General features: G+C 42.1%; 7 protein-coding genes across 7 annotated transcripts; 5 read left to right on the plus strand and 2 right to left on the minus strand.

The window, feature by feature from the left end:
• Window positions 1-8: 8 nt before the first annotated feature.
• NDD1 (Ndd1p) lies at window positions 9-1640 on the minus strand (the record flags this gene model as incomplete). The annotated part of the gene is made up of 1 exon (XM_056231547.1): window positions 9-1640. One exon carries the CDS (start codon window positions 1638-1640, stop codon window positions 9-11), a length of 1632 nt encoding a protein of 543 aa, XP_056085355.1.
• A 357-nt stretch (window positions 1641-1997) lies between these two features.
• NUD1 (Nud1p) lies at window positions 1998-4517 on the plus strand (the record flags this gene model as incomplete). The annotated part of the gene is made up of 1 exon (XM_056231549.1): window positions 1998-4517. One exon carries the CDS (start codon window positions 1998-2000, stop codon window positions 4515-4517), a length of 2520 nt encoding a protein of 839 aa, XP_056085356.1.
• A 445-nt stretch (window positions 4518-4962) lies between these two features.
• ALD4 (aldehyde dehydrogenase (NADP(+)) ALD4) lies at window positions 4963-6522 on the plus strand (the record flags this gene model as incomplete). Its single annotated transcript, XM_056231550.1, has 1 exon — window positions 4963-6522. The coding sequence occupies one exon, from the start codon at window positions 4963-4965 to the stop codon at window positions 6520-6522; it is 1560 nt and encodes a 519-aa protein (XP_056085357.1).
• A 251-nt stretch (window positions 6523-6773) lies between these two features.
• GDH1 (glutamate dehydrogenase (NADP(+)) GDH1) lies at window positions 6774-8138 on the minus strand (the record flags this gene model as incomplete). Its single annotated transcript, XM_056231551.1, has 1 exon — window positions 6774-8138. One exon carries the CDS (start codon window positions 8136-8138, stop codon window positions 6774-6776), a length of 1365 nt encoding a protein of 454 aa, XP_056085358.1.
• Window positions 8139-11162: 3024 nt separating this feature from the next.
• ATF1 (alcohol O-acetyltransferase) lies at window positions 11163-12737 on the plus strand (the record flags this gene model as incomplete). Its single annotated transcript, XM_056231552.1, has 1 exon — window positions 11163-12737. The coding sequence occupies one exon, from the start codon at window positions 11163-11165 to the stop codon at window positions 12735-12737; it is 1575 nt and encodes a 524-aa protein (XP_056085359.1).
• Window positions 12738-14465: 1728 nt separating this feature from the next.
• On the plus strand, window positions 14466-16016 carry AMF1 (Amf1p; the record flags this gene model as incomplete). Its single annotated transcript, XM_056231553.1, has 1 exon — window positions 14466-16016. The coding sequence occupies one exon, from the start codon at window positions 14466-14468 to the stop codon at window positions 16014-16016; it is 1551 nt and encodes a 516-aa protein (XP_056085360.1).
• Window positions 16017-16251: 235 nt separating this feature from the next.
• Window positions 16252-17880, plus strand: RDR1 (Rdr1p; the record flags this gene model as incomplete). The annotated part of the gene is made up of 1 exon (XM_056231554.1): window positions 16252-17880. The coding sequence occupies one exon, from the start codon at window positions 16252-16254 to the stop codon at window positions 17878-17880; it is 1629 nt and encodes a 542-aa protein (XP_056085361.1).
• Window positions 17881-19392: the final 1512 nt, after the last annotated feature.

Consider the following 19392-nt stretch of genomic DNA (forward strand, 5'->3'; position numbering starts at 1 on the left):
AATCACTACTACTGTGAATTGAATAAATTACCATTAGGTTTAGAATCACAGTTCTTCTTTGCTTGCGATTTAAACTTGGAATCCGAAAGTGAAGATTGTGATCTTTTAAGTTTATTCCCTCTTTTCTTTGTCGCATTTAAATTTGAATTTCCTGCTCTTGAATTTAAGCTCAGTGATGATGATAATGATGACGATTGATCCTGGTTGAACTGGTCAATGTTCGCAACAATGATTTGAAATTTGGAAGGTTTTTTCCCGTTTTTCTTGATCCTACCCTTCAAATTATTATTGCTGGATTTGCTTTTCAAAGAAATCGTGTTTGAACTTGAAGTGGAGCTGGCGACGGTATCGCTCCTGAAAGATCCCATCTTAGGCAACTCCGGAATTTGTAAAGCAGCGGCTCCAGCAGTTGTACTATGTAAGGAATTGCAATTCGGCGTTGGCGATAGCGGTAATCTGGCTAATCTCAAATCAAACAATTGGTCGTCGACGTTAGAATCTAATATGGTATCAGATCTGGAAACAAATAAGGGAATTCTAGAATTATCCAATTTGGAAATAGATTTTGTTATGGATGAGTTTAATTGGATAGTTGTAGGCGAAGAGCCATATATGTCCGGCTTGTTCTCATTATCCTTAGTGAGTGTGCTAGTACCCTTAATGGCATCCTGAGGTGTTTTAATGAATATTTTCTTATCGTTGGATCTTAATGGTGTCCTTTGTAAAATGTTATTAGCATTTACGGAACCTGTGGACGCCACGTTGGTAGTAATATCCTTTCTTGCCTTCTGAAAGTCTACCAAAGCACTGTTGGAAGATATCAAAGCCTTCGCGTACGGTGTTCCAACATCATTTAAGATTTTTCTTCCATAAGGCGTCAGCGACAAAGAAGAGAACCTCTTTGATGGAGACGTCGCTAATGGTTGGTTGAACATGAGGTTCATATCGATCTTGCTTAAGGGAGTACGTGAAAATGCGCCCGTGCACGAAGAGGAAGGGGTCTTCCTATTACTTTTCAAAAGATTGTTCAAGTCCACATTGCTGAAAACATTTTGTTGTTGGTTGGGATTATCTACTGTGCTCGGTTGAGCGGAACTGGAATCTGTAACGAATCGCAGTGGAGTCTTCGCAGGTGTCTTATGAAAGAAATTGAAACTAGTAGAGGGAGAATCCAATAGAAATTCCTTAAACTGTTCGGGGGATGCAACCAGAAACTCGCCTGGCAAGGAGTTCCCAAATTGCAAAACAGATGAAGGTTGAACGTTAATATCATCCAAAGTTTCACTTGTGTCTGTTCTTGTCACTGCGGGGGGCACAAGCGAACCCAAATGTTGTTGCTGTGGCTGGACCTGCTGGTGATGTGGTAGTATGCTATTTTCAACCAACGACGATTCATTGCCCGAACTGTTATGTGCGTCCGTATTGGCAAAATGGTCCTGCGTTTGCTGGTACTGATTGGAAGAATATGGTGTAGGAAATTGAGTCGTTGTGGGCAACGGACTGTTGAAATTGTACTTAAAATCCGACATTACTTTCAAAAAATTTGTATCAGCGTTATTATCCGAAGGAGGCTGCCTTGAAGAAGCGGCCGCTGCCCCAGTAGTTGTATAGTTCTGCTGGTAGCTTGTGTTCCTGTCCATGGCTGAATCAATGCTTTATTCTGACCAATCCACTCCGCTTTGGACGCTGTTCCCCACCAACAATGTCACTATCAAATATCAAAAGTATCCTTGCAGCTCCTTAAGCACTGTTTTGTTTTGGTTTTGTTTTGTTTTTTTTTTTTGCGTCTCGTTTCTTTTCGCGAAGCAGGGTTACGCCAAACGCCAAAACAGAAGACTTATGCGGGTAGTGCTGTAGCTTTGTTTACTGAAATGGTATTTACAATGGGCAACAGATGGTGAGGAATGTACGTAGATGGGTATATGGGATAGCATAGCTGTTTGATATAGTCCAGTGGAAAAACCGCTGCCTAGGAGGAATAGAAGTAGCACATGGAAATGGATATGAATGAGCAGGAGGCAGAACTATCGTGCCAGCTGGAGAATTTGACGATAAATTCACCAGCGAAGTTACATTCATGCTCGAACACGCAAAGTAACAATGGTAAAGTATTTAAGGAATATGAGAGTAACCGCGATTTCCACGATTCAAACTTTACTTCACAAGTGGTGGAGCCCACTATATCCGAGTCCGTGAAAAAACCTCCCACAATGACTGTTTTGAATAACTTTAGTACGGTACATCAAAAAGTGCCTTCGGGATTCTCTGGTACCACCGCCACATCGCACCAAGAGGCTCAATGGAAGCAGTATTTCCCCGGTATTGGAAGTGGCGGCACTACCAATGTCGGCGATGGCGCTGGTGCCGCGAACAAGGTTCCTGAATCTGATCTTATAGTAAGCGATTTGGTTAAGGATCTATCTGGCGTACTAGAAACGAATACATTCAAAAGACATTTGGATATGAAGAATAAAACGATCACAACGCAGGCGCATGAAAACCAGGATACGATTGATATCTCGCACTCTAAAGACTTCTTCAATGGCGAGAAGTTATCATCGTTTTCTGATGACAGCGATTCTGGGCCAGCAGCTGAGGCTCATGACGTATTTGATGGCATATTGAAAAAGCAAAAATCGAACTATTTTGTGGGGTCTTATCCAAATAATAACAATAATAATAATGGTGATAGTAACAACGCCAAAACGAAAGAGGCCGAAATGGAAACTAGCAATTCGTTTGATTTTTCATCTTCGTCATCCATGTCCTCATCCCAGACGCAATCAGGTAGAAGATCAAAAGTTCCCAAGAAACCCCCATTAAATACAATATCTCCTGGCCAATTGGGGTACCAATTCAACCATACACACGGTGCGTGGGATCCACCGTTGAATCAAGGTTTAGATGTATCGAGCTCCCACTCGCTAGATAACACCTCTTCTAATCAGTCCCAGCTGACCACAGTGGTACCGTCCGGAGATTCTAACACGAGGGGCAAGGCGCCTTCGATTCTAAACAAAAAAGCCTACGAATTTGTCAATGGCAAATCAGTTGACGTTCGCTACCACCAAGAGCAAATGCAAGGAGAAGATGAGGAAAAAGAGCTGGAAAGCAATGATGACACCCCGTTGGACACGCCAAAGTTCAATGCTCTCTTCACAAAGAACGGCACAGGAGCAAAAAATAAAATTCAAATGCGTACGGCTCGTTCGATATCCAACTCCAACCTATTAGAAACCCACAAGAGACTCAAAAAATTGCCCGGCGAAGGGATTGAAGATATCACGTCCATCTCTGAGGTGGACACGTCATTCAATGAAACTGAAAAGCAACTAATATCAATCTTGACTAGTAAGTTATCTGATAGCCCTAATCATGATTCTGACTGGGAAAAGATCCTAGAAGTTGACCTATCCCAGAGCGACCTGAAAAATACCTCAGGCTTGCAAAGATTACTGCCAAATCTATTGGTGTTAAACCTCAATCACAACGAACTGGACACTCTGGAGGGGATTTCATCGAATGTCGTGCAACTGTTTTGTTCAAATAACAAGATAACAAGTGCACACTGTTCATTAGTGGGATTCATGGATCTGGAATGTCTGGATGTATCGTACAACTACTTGAACACAAGCCTGAAGTTTTTGTCACTCTGTCATCACTTACAAGAGGTAAACCTTTCCTGCAACTCCATCCAGTCCTTAGAGGGAATAGGTTCGTCCAGGATCAAGAAACTAAACCTTGCTAATAACGAAATTCACGGGATCATCGATTTTGAGCGATTGGTTCAAACAAACAACTCCATCGTGGGCGGTTGGTTGACCGTGGAAGTCCTGGACCTGAGCAACAATAATATCATGGGAGTCAGAAACATCAATTGTCTGCCCCATTTGAAAGTTTTGAACCTGAACGGTAACCCGTTGGTTTCCATTGTAGAATCCGCAAAAGCTAGGAACGCATCGTTACGAGTGCTTTCAATTAAAAACACTGGAGGCGCGTTGTCTAAGTTACAAAACTACAAGTTGAACGATCAGTTTGTCTTCCCCTACCAAAATCTGAAGATTTTAAAAGTGGAGGGTTTCGCTCAACTAAGCAAGTGGCAGAAATGGCCCTCCTCTCTTCAAATCCTGGAAATAAACGGCGGATACGCCTCTTCTTTGCCCCGTTTCCCTTCTTTAAAATCCACTAATCTATACTCCCTAACAATAGCCAACGTCAGAGATTTCACGCACTTGCCAGTGGATCTCTCAGGTGAGTTACCCTTTCTGCAAGAATTGCGTTTGCCGGGCAACAACCTGCAAAACGCTCACAAGTTAACAAAAACCCTCCCACGCCGGTCAGTAAAATTCCTCGACCTACGAAATAACCCAATCACGGCGCCACGCGACGACGGCAACACTACAATCCCGTTCCATCGCCAGCTTCTCCAGATTGCCGGCCTCTGCCAGCAGCAATGTCCCGTGCTGGCGACTCTCTGGTTGGATGACACTCCTGCCCCAACCGCCATGAACCCGTAACTCTGTAGTATACCAGTACCCTACTACAAAGTGTGTATGTAACTAGTAAATGTATTCAATAATTTCTCTGTCTTTGTGTAACATTTCCTTCCTTCATTCATCTATTCCTTCAATACCGGCCGTGAATGATGTCATTTCCCCCTCATTTCTGTTCTTCTACAATTCCCCACCCGGGCGATGGCACGGCTGTCCTCCGGCAATGCGGAGCTTCCGTCTTGGGCGATCTTCTTCTCCAACAGAGGAGGAAAATGAGGGGCGGTTGTAGGTAAGCAAATGAGGAGAAATTGGTAATGAAAAAAAATGGCAGTTGGGCGGTTATATAAATGGGGGGTTAGTCGGTGTCAATTGGCCTTTCTTTCCTTCCCCCTTTATTCCTACTCGTTAAAGGTTGGAACATCTGAGAAAGACCAGCCAATAAAACCACAAAATAATAAAGAAAATAATCATGTTCAGTAGATCTACGCTCTGCTTAAAGACGTCCGCATCCTCCATCGGGAGAATGCAATTGAGATATTTCTCGCACCTCCCCATGACAGTGCCTATCAAGCTGCCCAATGGGTTGGAATATGAGCAGCCAACGGGGTTGTTCATCAACAACAAGTTCGTTCCTTCCAAGCAGCACAAGACCTTCGAGGTCATCAACCCTTCCACGGAGGAAGAAATATGTCACATCTACGAAGGTAGGGAGGACGATGTGGAAGAGGCCGTGCAGGCCGCCGACCGTGCTTTTTCCAACGGGTCCTGGTCCGGTATCGACCCCATTAACAGGGGTAAAGCTCTGTACAGGTTGGCCGAACTAATTGAGCAGGACAAGGATGTCATTGCCTCGATTGAAACTATGGATAACGGTAAGGCCATCACCTCCGCTAGGGGGGACATTGAACTGGTTATCAACTACCTGAAATCGTCTGCTGGCTTTGCTGATAAAATTGACGGTAGATTGATTGACACTGGCAGAACACATTTCTCTTACACCAAGAGACAGCCCTTGGGTGTTTGTGGCCAAATCATTCCTTGGAACTTCCCGCTATTGATGTGGGCCTGGAAAATCGCTCCAGCTTTGGTCACCGGTAACACTGTCGTTTTGAAAACGGCCGAATCCACGCCATTGTCCGCTTTGTACGTTTCTAAGTACATTCCAGAAGCTGGTATCCCACCTGGTGTGGTTAACATTGTATCCGGGTTTGGTAAGATTGTAGGTGAAGCGATCACTAACCATCCAAAGATCAAGAAGGTTGCCTTCACAGGGTCCACGGCTACAGGTAGACACATTTATCAGTCCGCGGCCGCAGGATTGAAAAAAGTCACTTTGGAACTTGGTGGTAAATCACCAAACATTGTCTTCGGGGACGCTGATTTGAAAAAAGCCGTGCAAAACATCATTCTTGGTATCTACTATAACTCCGGTGAAGTCTGCTGTGCAGGTTCAAGGGTGTACGTAGAAGAGTCCATTTACGATAAATTCATCGAAGAGTTTAAGACCGCCTCTGAATCCATCAAAGTGGGCGACCCATTTGATGAATCGACTTTCCAAGGTGCTCAAACATCTCAAATGCAACTGAACAAAATTTTGAAATACGTTGACATTGGTAAGAGTGAGGGTGCCACCTTGGTTACTGGTGGTGAGAGATTGGGCAGTAAGGGTTACTTCGTCAAACCAACTGTTTTCGGTGACGTTAAGGAAGATATGAGGATTGTCAAGGAGGAAATCTTTGGTCCAGTTGTCACCGTTACCAAATTCAAGTCTACGGATGAAGTCATTAGCATGGCTAACGACTCCGAGTATGGATTGGCTGCTGGTATTCACACTTCTAACATTAATACCGCTCTAAAAGTGGCTGATAGAGTTAATGCGGGTACCGTCTGGATAAACACTTATAACGATTTCCATCATGCAGTTCCTTTCGGTGGGTTTAATGCATCTGGTCTGGGTAGAGAAATGTCTGTAGACGCTTTACAAAACTACTTACAAGTTAAAGCTGTCCGTGCCAAATTGGACGAGTAGAGTAATAATTCATTTTGCCCGTTGTCACGCTTACTACTACATACATGAACTAAATAAATATTCTGTCTTTTTCTTATGTTACACATCCATCATGTCATCATTCAAACAAATGTACTCTAAAAAATTAAATACTCTCAATCATTATACGAATTTTTTTTTTTTTGTTTCTTTTATCTCGTTATCTATCTAAATTATTCAAAAAAAAATGAAAACTTTTTTTTTCACATTCTTTTTCTCCCTTTTTAGACTATTTAAAATACATCACCTTGGTCGAACATGGCATCGGAGACCTTAATGAAACTTGCAATGTTAGCACCCTTGACTAAAGATGGTAAAACGTTACAGTCCTTAGTGTACTTCTTGGAATAATCAATACATTCATTGAAACAGTTGACCATGATTCTCTTTAATTCTTGGTCAACCCTTTCACGGGTCCAGGTGATTCTTTGAGAGTTTTGAGCCATTTCTAAACCAGAGACGGCAACACCACCCAAGTTGGCGGCCTTTGGTGGACCGTACCAAACAGCTTCCTTTGGTCCAGTTGCTGTGGAACGTGCAGTTTCGAAAACGGCAATGGCTTCTGGGGTGGATCCCATGTTGGAACCCTCAGCAATGAATTTCACGCCTTGAGCGACCAAACCCTTAGCTTCTTCACCACTGACTTCATTTTGAGTGGCACATGGCAAGGCAATGTCGACTTTCTGGACGTGGGTCCATGGACGAGCACCAGCAATGTATTGGACTTTGTTTTCGGTGAAAGTGGAGTATTCGCTGACAATCTGTTCCAAAGACTTGAAGCTAACCTTGGCACTGGAAATATCAGCGACTTGTTCAGAAGTTATACCAGTTTCAGAGATGATGCAGCCCTTAGAGTCGGATAGGGAAACGACAGTACCACCTAATTCAATAACTTTCAAGGCAGCGAATTGAGCAACATTACCACTACCAGAGATGGTGACACGCTTACCCTCGAAGGATTCCTTACCGTTTGTGGCATAGTCGATCATAGCTTGGGTGTAGTAGACCAAACCGTAACCAGTGGCTTCTGGTCTGATCAAAGAACCACCCCAGTTCAAACCTTTACCGGTCAAGACACCTTCCCAGGAATTCTTGTACGATCTGTAAGCACCGAACAGGTAACCGATTTCACGACCACCTACACCGATGTCACCGGCTGGCACATCAGTGTCTTGACCGATGTGTCTGCTTAATTCTTTCATGAAAGCATAACAGATTCTTCTGATTTCGTTATTGGATCTGCCCTTCAAGTCCACACATAGACCACCTTTACCACCGCCCATATCTAAGCCGGTCAAAGAGTTCTTGAAAATCTGTTCAAAACCCAAGAATTTTAAAATGGACAAGTTGACGGATGGGTGGAAACGCAAACCGCCCTTGTATGGACCCTTTGCGGAGTTGTATTGCACTCTGTAACCTTGAGCAACTTCTTGTTCGCCCTTGCCGTTCTCCCAAGTGACCCTGAACTGTATGATTCTTTCTGGAACGGAAACAATTGGTAAGACCTTTCTGTATTCTGGGTGTTGTTCAAAAAGAGTTGAGTCCTCTAATGAAGAAACAACTTCATCGTAAGCTTGTTGAAATTCTGGCTCAGACATTTTTTTTTTCGGTTTCTTAGCTATTATATAATTGAAACGCGATAGTATACACCTAATCGACAGCTTTAACGTTTCAAAACGAAAAACTCACACAAGATCAAGAAAGCTCACATTGGTAAACGTAATTGAAAGTCGTATATTTTATATGTGAAAAACTGAAAAATGTCCCACTTTCTCTTGCTCAATTTTCTGCGTATAGCCTTCTTCCAGCAGAAGCGGGCATTTGCTGCCATTCTGTCACACTTTCTTTTTCCGCAATTTTCCAATGCTGATTTTCATCATGGTACCTGACGGAGGCAGAAAACGGCGCAGCAGCTGATAACAGTTTCTCTCTGTTGATTGGACGTGGGGCCACACTGTTTCTTTTTTATTGCCCCACCGCACTAAAAATCCATGGGCCGGTTCCGGCGCCTTAGCCTCGCGATAAGAAGACTGAACCCATCCAATCGGATCGTTAGATAAGGTTATCTAGATCAGGCCCGTTTCCATGGAGTCATGGCACCTGCATAAGGGGAGTAGGATACACATCAAAGAATAATGACCTGAACGGTGGTAGCACTGTTCTACTTATGGAATCCGCTTATCTAGCCAATGGCAAATAATGCTCTCCCCACGTTATTCTTGTTTCGATCTGTGGGCACTTATGTGTGGAGTAGTTAGCCGATTCTTTATATGCATGTTCTTCTAGGCTGCTTCATCGCAGCCCCATCAATCAGCACCACCCTACATCAAATTGGTTCGGCAACGTGGTTTAGCATGTTTCTGCGTTTACATGCTCATTGGGATCTCTTCGAGAAATTATGGAGTTTAACCGCTTCTGAAAGCATGCGAAGTTCTTATGCATCTTGTTATGTGTTTTCAATTCCTTGTCTCATGCTGCCAGAGATGTGTTGTTCGAGAAAGTGTCCGAAATCTTCTGTGGCAGGGCTACTGTCTACGATGTCCCGGTACACTTGCACAAATGGCTCTACGTAACCGGTCATGAAAACGTAAAGTACAGAACTAATGGCAATTTACGCAAAGCGCCTCGCATTTACGTCGATTGCAGCGGGCACTCTGCAATGCGTGCTTCTTGTAGAAAACGGCGGTGAAACGTAGAAAGGAGAGGCGGTTGGACCACCTACCTGGTAACAAGATGGGCTTTTTTCATCATTCCCGTCACTTTAAAAGACTATATCATGAATGTCGAGTGTCAAATCGAAACTACTTTATTCTTAGAGTTACTGAGATGTTTGTTATTCGGGCGAGCTAATGCAGCAGCCGGATTGTAACAAGATGAATTTACGTCTTCTGAGTCCCACAGAAACTGAATTAGCTTCTCCTTCAAAAAAATTCGCCGCTAGTTTGGGAAAGCCATGGAGGAATATTTTCGGAGCTTATAGCAGTCCTTATTGGGCACCTGAATAATGCGTTCTTCATAGACAAAAGTCATGGCTAAGACGTTTTCGATTTTATGGCGCGTGAATATTTGTAGCGAGGAAATCTTTATCGCCGAACAAATTTGTTCGAAATTTCACGGGAAGTAATACTGCGAGAAGGGGTTAAACATGACAATGAAGACCCTGTACTATGCACACAACAGTCACGTATAAGCGCGACACTCCTTTGTTTTTATGGCATTCTGCTTTCGTTACGTGACCGTATCAAGGTCTAAACAAAGGGGGAGTTTCATACTAAGCAAAAAGTGGAACAACAGATAGCGTCAAAGACGAAAATGGTAGATTAAAGAGTATAACTATCGACTCTTTGAATTCGCTCAATCGGTTGTCCGTTGAACCACATCCACGATGTATAGAATTGTTCTTTCCATAATCTCTGAAGTGCTTGCAATCTTGATTGATGAGAACGAGGTGCCATCTAAGCGCAACGGAAGAGGATTACAAGCTTTATGTCGGCAAAATATCCGGATAAGAAGCGTTATCATAAATATTGTTGCCTGCAGTTTCGTTTGACTAAGGCTAGAGTTGGGCGAATAACACTGAACAAAAAAGAGGATACAGAAAAATTGCCACTCACGCAACATAGCGTCATAACGTACCAGCATTTGCTCAGAGATGCCGATTATGTGTATTCAAGAGCAAGTTCATCAGTATGGCAAGTTTAGGATCTCGAGGACCCCAACATAGTGCGTGTTTTTTTTTTACTCCAAACAATTGGTGGGAGAGCGTTACACCCTCTCGAAGATTGCTAGAATTTGGGTACATTTCTTATGTTATCCTGGTTTAACAAAAAGTAAGATTGGTTGAATGTCAGCAGACTGGTCATAAAAGTACAGCAATGTGCAATTTTTGAGCAGCGCGCCACCAAAGCTTCTGCTTTTGCAAGTATGCGACGGTGCTAAGAGATAACTTCATCCTGGCCACAGGCACATAGAACTTTGGCAATCTTCCACTGCCTCCTCAAGAAAGCTGACGGTGATCTTCAAAAGCCTCCTCATACGCGTTAGCACCTCTAGAAGAATACCTGCAGATAGGAAAAGATTGATTCTTTGAGGGCAGTCGAAAAACCACCTGAAGAGTCATATCATCACGAAAATATAATAAGTGCCAATACTTAAAGTGCAGACTTGTATTCAAATAGTGACGCCTGACATGCCAAAGCAGAATGAGCAATCACCAATTGAGATCACCTTCAAAGACAATAAGGTCAAGGCCGTACGAAACGGGGCGTCACGAAGAATGCTAAGGCCATTTACTTCACCAGCACCGCTTTGCGCCTATGCATTGATCTATACGGAACCTTAAGCATTCGAAGTCTTTGCTGTTCTTCTTATTCGGTGGCCAAAATTACTTTTAGAGATTATCTCAATGGTATGCGATTATGTTTTTTTTTTTGCCCATCATTTTTTGGGCTCATATGTCATCGCGCTGAGCGGACTGTGAATATGGGTTCTATTGTTTTTCATGATTCCTCGAGAAGCGTCTTTTGAAGCCAACCTAACCCAACAAAACCGAAGATCAAGACAAGGAAATAAAAGAAAGCCCACTCATCAGTATAACAAATATCATCAATCTACCACCTCCAATGACTAAAATCAGCGAAGAGCACTTTCCTATTCAACATGAATGTCTGGAAAGGATGATTCAGAATGGGCATGCTCGGCGTATGGGATCAGTTGAAGACTTGTACGTGGCCCTCAACAGACAAAAATTGTATCGAAACTTTTCAGCATATGCGGAACTAAGTGATTACTGTAGCAAGGATCAGCTAACATTAGCGCTGAGAAATATATGTTTGAAAAATCCAACTCTTTTGCACATTGTATTACCAACAAGATGGCCAGATCATGAAAACTATTATCTCAGCTCGGAATATTATTCACACCCACATCCTGAACATGATTATATCTCGGTTTTACCAGAATTAAAACTAGATGGTGTAATTATCAATGAACAACCTGAAAACGGTAAGATAGTGAGGCAAATATTGGAAGAGTTCAGGAACAGCAATGGTACTTATAATGCAAAAATCTTTAAATTGACTACCGCTTTGACCATTCCTTACTTTGGGCCAACAAGTCCAAATTGGCGGCTAATTTGTCTCCCAGAGGAGCACACAGATAAGTGGAAAAAATTCATATTTGTATCTAATCACTGCATGTCCGATGGTAGATCTTCAATTCACTTTTTTCATGATCTAAAAGCCGAATTAAATGATATCAAAACCCCACCAAAGAAATTGGACTATCTTTTCAAATACGAAAATGATTATCAATTATTAAGAAAACTTCCAGAGCCAATTGAAAAGGTGATAGATTTCAGACCACCATATCTGTTTATTCCAAAATCTCTTCTTTCAGGATTTATTTATAATCACTTGAGATTTGCTTCAAGGGGCATATGCACAAGAATGGATGATATGGAAAAAAGTGACGATGTTGTTGCAGAAATCATCACTATTTCACCATCAGAACTACAAGAAATTAGGACCAAAATCAAATCAAACATTCAAGGCAAGTGTACTCTCACGCCATTTTTGCAAGTTTGTTGGTTTGTGTCTCTTCATCAATGGGGCAAGTTTTTCAAACCATTGAACTTTGAGTGGCTTACTGATATCTTCATTCCCGCAGATTGCCGTCCACAACTACCTGATGATGAAGAAGTGAGGCAGATGTACAGGTATGGCGCTAACGTGGGGTTTGTTGATTTCACTCCGTGGATATGCGAGTCTAATATGAATGACAACAAAGAAAATTTTTGGCCACTTATCGAACATTACCATCAGGTAATTTCTGGGGCTCTAAGAGACAATAAACACCTTCATGGCTTAGGGCTCAATATACAAGGCTTTGTCCAAAAATACGTCAATATTGATAAGGCAATGTGCGATCGTGCTATCGGAAAGGCACGTGGAGGTACATTGTTGAGTAATGTAGGTATGTTTAAGCAGTTGGACTCGTCCAACTGCAACTATTCTATAAAAGACTTGGCTTTTGGGCAATTTCAAGGGTCATGGCACCAAGCATTTTCATTGGGTGTTTGTTCGACTGATGTAAAGGGAATGAATATTATTGTTGCATCAACAAAAAACGTTGTTGGTAGCCAGGAATCGTTGGAAGAACTTTGCCGCGTCTACAAGGCTATGCTTTTAGGACCCTAGATCTCATATATATGATGTTTGATAGATACTGTAGAACAATGTAGTTTCATTGTGGACCTAAATTGTTTTGGTATCGTCATTCCTTAGGCTTTTGATCGATTGAGGGTGGGTCGGGTCTGTCGGCCTAATCAAAAATCAAAATCAATTCAAGAATAAAATGTAAAATAAATAAGTTTTAAGGACGCAGCCTGTTATAGAAACTAGACGTGAAATAGATAGTTGAGATTATGATAAATTTGAAATGTAAAAAATGATTCAACTAACGGAATCTAACCTTTTTATATCGACAATATTACGGTGCCAGCTCTTGCCAACCGGAGCGGTGACAAGCCGACATAGACAAAGAAGCACCGAGTAACGCTGAGGGCAGTAAAGGTGAAGGCTTTTGATTAGTGTACATGGTAAGTGTTAATTCGGACGTCAAGAAAGGGGCGACGTTCTTAGTTAACGCATCAACCTTCCCTCGATTTGCTGATTGCGGCGTTTCTTGGCATTTTTTCTCAGAAAAGGGCCGGTCGAGTCAGCTTGGGTGCGCGTTTTTCGGGCTTCACCGGGGAGAACCGACCTTCGAAGGGCGCCTACACCGTCAATCCTGTATGGCCAATTGAAAGGTGCAGACAGACGCATGAACAGCTGGACATAAGTAGGTGTAGAAAACGGCTGTCTCCCTTTCTACAAAAAATTCTAGCATAGCATTATGAAGACATGACCATGGATTCTCTCAGCATTGAGTTTCATTCTTACTCCACACCATATCAAGGTTATTGTTCGAACCAATTATGTATATCCTCTCAGTTTGTACCAAATATGTGCAATCCTTTTCTTGCATTGTGATTTCGTAGTCATTAAGGTCACGCTCCAATGTTTGGGTAAATAAGCTATAAAATTGTTCTGACGTTGTTCTCAGGTGTTGTAAATTTTACCTGTCTAGCTACATCTTTACATCCTAAATAGTATGGAAACGCGTGATAAATATACCGTTTGGCAAGTTCAAAATCTGTTGACATGACAACAGCCATGTTGTCACACAAAGAATCGCCACACTCGTATAGTTCAATCATCATACTTCATGAGATTACACTTCAGCGGCGTCGAAGCAGGAACACTCAAGGAAAGCCATTGGCAATCCAGGCTTTATTGCGTAAGAATCTCAAAATTAATTTTTACATTTTAGCTTTCTTCAATCAAGTGGGCCCTCACCAAAGATAGACATCTAACACCCATATTCGTTGCGCTGAAGATGCTCATAAACAGGGCGAAAACCTAAAATTTTGAAATTGACTAGCCAGAACCATGGCAACTGAAACAAGCCTTCCGTAAGGGATTGGATGTTGCGGCTGGTTTGGCTAGGTAAGGACCACGCGCCAAGTGAGTTGCTTTACCACTTTGAGCCCAAAAAAGTGAGATAAAGTTGCAGCGGCTATTGCGGCTATTGCGGTTGTCGCCAGGGTTGTCGCTACACATTTTCAAGTTTTTTTTCATAAGGGCTTTTTTTTTCACGTGAAGTGCTCCGCGAAACGTGCGGATATTGCGGAATGTTTTAATGATGAGCTATCCGTAAGGATTCGAATAAACGAGATTTAGCAGCAGCTTCAGATACTGAGGGGAGGGTATATCTACTCTGTAATAACTTCATTTATTAACACTTGATTGTAGCATTGTATACAGAGAAAATTAGTTCTCCAAATTAATTACTCGCCAGAACGGATAAGCAAAATCAAGATCGCTATGTCCATAAGCTCCCCCGTAATGCAAAAAGACTTCGATACCAACACGGGAACCTTGAAAAAAGACGATGAAGTGGTGTTGGATGAATTCGATATTCAAGATGAGACCCCCGGATCTCTCTTATGGGAGACTGCATTCGTCGGCGTGTTGTGCTCAGCTCAACTGATGACACAGGCAGGGCTTGGCCAATCATTAGCGCCACTCCACATCATCGGTAAAAGTTTTGGAACAACAAATCCGGGGCAACTGAGTTGGTTTGCCTCCGCATACTCGCTCACGGTTGGTACATTCATTTTGATTGCTGGAAGACTTGGCGACATCTTTGGGCACAAAAAATTCTTTGTTCTTGGATTCTTTTGGTACGCACTTTGGTCTCTGCTTGCTGGGTTTAGCGTTTACTCTAACAAAATATTTTTCGATTGTTGTCGTGCCTTTCAGGGCATGGGTCCCGCCTTTTTACTACCAAATGCTATTGCAATCCTTGGGCGCACCTATAAGTCAGGAAAAAGAAAAAACATGGTTTTTAGTTTATTTGGGGCCTGTGCGCCAGGCGGCTTCGTCCTTGGGGCTGTTTTCTCCTCTCTGTTGGGCCAACTAGCATGGTGGCCATGGGCTTACTGGATAATGGGCATCGCCTGCTTCTTCTTGGCAATTGCAGGTTACTTTATAATCCCTCATACTGCTATGCCGAGCCGCCATGCATCGTCTTTCAAGTTACTCGAGCGAGTTGATTTTGCAGGTTCAGTTACCGGCGTTATTGGTTTGATTCTCTTCAATTTTGCTTGGAATCAAGGTCCCGTCGTGGGTTGGCAGACCCCATACACATACATTCTTCTGATAGTTGGCACCGTGTTTCTGGCGATTTTTGCATTTATCGAGTCCCGAGCAGCTTTTCCTTTGCTTCCATTTGCGGCCCTTTCTAGTGATACCGCTTTCGTGCTCAGCTGTATAGCTGCAGGATGGGCCAGTTTCGGTATTTGGATTTTCTACACATGGCAATTCATGGAAGACTCGAGAGGGCAAACCCCTCTTCTCTCCAGTGCACAATTTTCACCTGTGGCAGTCAGTGGATTTTGCGCTGCTCTTACGACAGGTTACCTTTTAAGTCGCACACCTCCAAGCACAGTAATGCTTTTTGCAATGACCGCTTTCACGGCCGGAACCATATTGATTGCTACAGCTCCCGTTCATCAAACGTATTGGGCCCAAACATTTGTCTCAATTATTGTAATGCCCTGGGGAATGGATATGTCTTTTCCTGCCGCTACGATAATGTTAAGCGACTCAATGCCCCATGAGCATCAAGGCCTTGCGGCCTCTTTAGTTAACACAGTTGTGAACTATTCGATATCGATAGGACTAGGTATTGCGGGCACGATTGAGTCTAATGTTAACGACGGAGGCGCTAAACCTTTGAAGGGGTATCGTTGTTCCTGGTACATGGGCATCGGGTTGAGCGGACTTGGCATTTTTGTCGCAGCAATATATGCATGGAGCACTTTCAAGAAGTCCAAAAAAAGGACCTCCGAAAAGCAGCATTTTATAGAATGAACTAATATATAGAGATACTTCATTGTAGTGCAGACACTACATTAATATAAATACATATAGCACAATTGAAGTGATATAGAGGATCCTGCCTGTCCCGTATCATGCGACAAATATGAAAATTCCAAATAGTTTTTTTTGCAGTAAAAAGATATACCATTTTTTAGGTTGCGACTTGAGAGAGTTCTTGAATAAAAAGACAGCTCAGTGCACACTCTTCCTACTTTGTAGCCCCTAAATGGTATCCTCAGGATCGAATTCACAACCATATAAACGTCAGAGGGTTCGAAAAGCTTGCGTTCCCTGTAGGGAACGCAAAAGAAAGTGCAATGGCAAATCACCATGTGAAATGTGTATCGCCTATGGGTACGCATGTCATTACACCGACGTAGATGGGTCCTCGACATCACCTCGGGTGGATGAGACACCCTATGGGACAGACAATAGACCCTATTCCCTACCAAACATTCTTAGGAATGAAGCACGCAGTGTCGATGCACAGAACGTTACAAATCAAAACATTATAGATCCCATTAAATCAAGATATACGATTCAGCATTCAGCGGTTGCTTTTCCTCGTTGTCTTGGTCTTGAACTCCGATCAACTAATCCCCCACGTTTGCATTCCTTCGCTTGGCATTGTGGAATCAGGCCAGAAGAAAATCCTAATTCCCATATCCTTCTATCTGGTTTAGTTACAAAAGAGGAGTACTACCGCATTTCGAAAGTATACTTTTCTGTCGTTCATCCGATATTCGATGTTGTCGATCCTGAGCAGCTAGCAAAGAATGTTGAAAGATATTGGGACGGCGACGTGAAAATGCTAGAGTATGGAGCCGTCATTGCGGGAGTTATAGCTCTAGGATCATTCTTTCTGGGAAGTCTTGGTCATCCTCGAGAGATGGATGTGGTTCAATACGCGAAAGGCATTCTGGATGATCCGACTTTCTGCCGCATTCCTACTGTGGAGCAAGTCTCTGCGTGGGTCTTGCGTACCATCTACCTGCGAGCTACTTCCCGACCCCATGTAGCATGGCTGGCTAGCTGCATAACAATTCACCTTTCTGAAGCAATTGGTCTGCATCATGAGATTGATAGAGAAGATTTAGTGATGACGAGTAATGTCCCATTGAGAAGAACTACTGAGGTTAGTGAACATACTAGAAGATTATTTTGGTGTGCATGGTCGATCAATACTATTCTTTCATATGATTATGGACGCTCAAGTGTTACGCTAAATAGAATTACCTGTAAGTCAGTCAAAGAGACAGAGGGTAATCATACAGTCCACTTAGTTGCGTTAGCACAGCTGATTCCGCAAGACTGTGTAAATGCCAATGCGACACAGTTACTACAGGCCCTGGCGGCCGTTCACAAATCACCAAATGCGCACCCGTTCTTATCGTTGACCAAAAGTGATATATGTCTCTCTTTATATCGAAGACTTCGTCTACTGAATCATATTCTTGATAAAAGTGTCGTTTTACAAATAATTGATATCGGCAACACCGCACTATCAGCAGCCTATGCCCTTGTGAAACTAGATCAAGCATGGTGGAATGTGTTGAGTACATCCTTCCAGTACGTCTGCGTGCTCCTCGCCATAGATACGCCAGAAAGTCTCTCACATGTTGCCGCTGCTATGAGGACACTCGATAACATTACGCAGGTTTTGGGCACGCACATTGCATACGAAGCACAGAAGACTGCAAAACTCCTTCTTGAGGATTCAATGAAAAAAAAGAGGCAAGAGATTCAGCAACTTGAACGGGCAACACACCAAAGATCTACTGTCGAAACGACTCACTTACTCGATATTGATTGGGACGTGTTGCTCGATCCATCGGACACACTGAATTTTATGTAACATAGTAATACAGGTAGTACAGAAAATTAAACTAATTTTTTATCATAAAGAATTGATAAATAAATAGTCGCTTGTAACACTTGATGTTGAACAAGTCTATGAAAGGCATTTTGGATCCTTGAGACTGAGAATTCACATTTCATTTTTGTTCAGCTATGTGGCATACGAGGTACGTGTGGATCATATTATCATCGTCGAAGTTTTTTAATTAAACGGTTTTCTCAATGAATTGCACCCGAAAATAGATCTCTTGCTTCAAGGATATAAAAAAACGACAGAAGGTCTGGGTGTTATTGACACAAGTAATAATGTGTATGAAAGAAAACATTGTAGACTACATTACAGAATATTCATGCTGAAGGAATGTACATCCTTCAGTTTCTTGGCACCTTCTAGTCAATATCCGAAAGATATCAAAGTCACTAACTTACGTTGTTGTTCTAGCAATTTTGCATGAACGGAACTAGTAAATGCCACATATTGTTAGATATACCTGTTTGGGCCTCACCGAAACAGGTGGTAGTTCAGAGGTAAAAATTATACTGCTTTATTCCTATCTTGAACCGTAAATTCACTATCGATGCTCAAAAAAACCACATGATGTACGTGCATACATAACTTCGATCATATCAATAACGCTTTCCGTTTGCTTTCTATTTGATGCTAACATGTGCTTTTATGATTTGTTGTTTAGTGATGTGTAGTTGATAGTAGCTCATATGTAAATTTTTTTCTCAATGGTCACTTTTTGTTTATGTTTTGTTCTGATATCGCAGTATTTTTATTTTCAATTAATGAGATTGCCTGCCTTTCCACTAATCACCAGATACAAACAATTGGATCGACCACATTAAAGTTAAGAATTTAGGGTTTAAGATCCCTTTCTTGTAATTTACTTCTATATTGTTAACATTTCAAGGGTCCAAGTGAGTGAAATATTGGTATTTATGTTGGCCTAGCTCTTGATCTACTATATAATATAGCTGGCACTTGCCTACCATTTACGCAATATAGTGGAGGGTGAGGTGTATTTTTTCAAACACTTTTCATAGGTCCGCTAGAGTATGAACTAACTCAATAACAAATAGTTTGGAAGGAAGTATGTATTGAACCTTTAATATTCTTCGAATGCACCGAAGCAAATATTATAGCATTTCCGAAAGTTGATGCAATTTTTGAAAAGAGGCTTAAAATGCGCCCGAAACAGAGACATAAAACAAGTGCAAGCAAGGGTCCAAAAATCTGGATCATGTATAAATACAAAGGTTATAAGTTTAATTTTCTATGATGCTATTATAGATCTTTCATTTTAAAAATGATTGTACGTTCGATAAGATTTTTTGTGATTACTATTTAGAGGATTGTTATGACCATGAACTAATATCGGCAAAGCGCACATTGAACGTGCCCGATTAAGAACAACGTTCATTTATCCTGCGGAAGCTATGGCCTGATGAAGGATCTCAATGAGCAGATTTAGTGCAAACCGAAATCTGATGGGGAAATTCCAAA

The sequence above is a fragment of the Saccharomyces kudriavzevii genome (genome assembly GCF_947243775.1).
Source record: "Saccharomyces kudriavzevii IFO 1802 strain IFO1802 genome assembly, chromosome: 15".
Classification (NCBI taxonomy): domain Eukaryota; kingdom Fungi; phylum Ascomycota; class Saccharomycetes; order Saccharomycetales; family Saccharomycetaceae; genus Saccharomyces; species Saccharomyces kudriavzevii.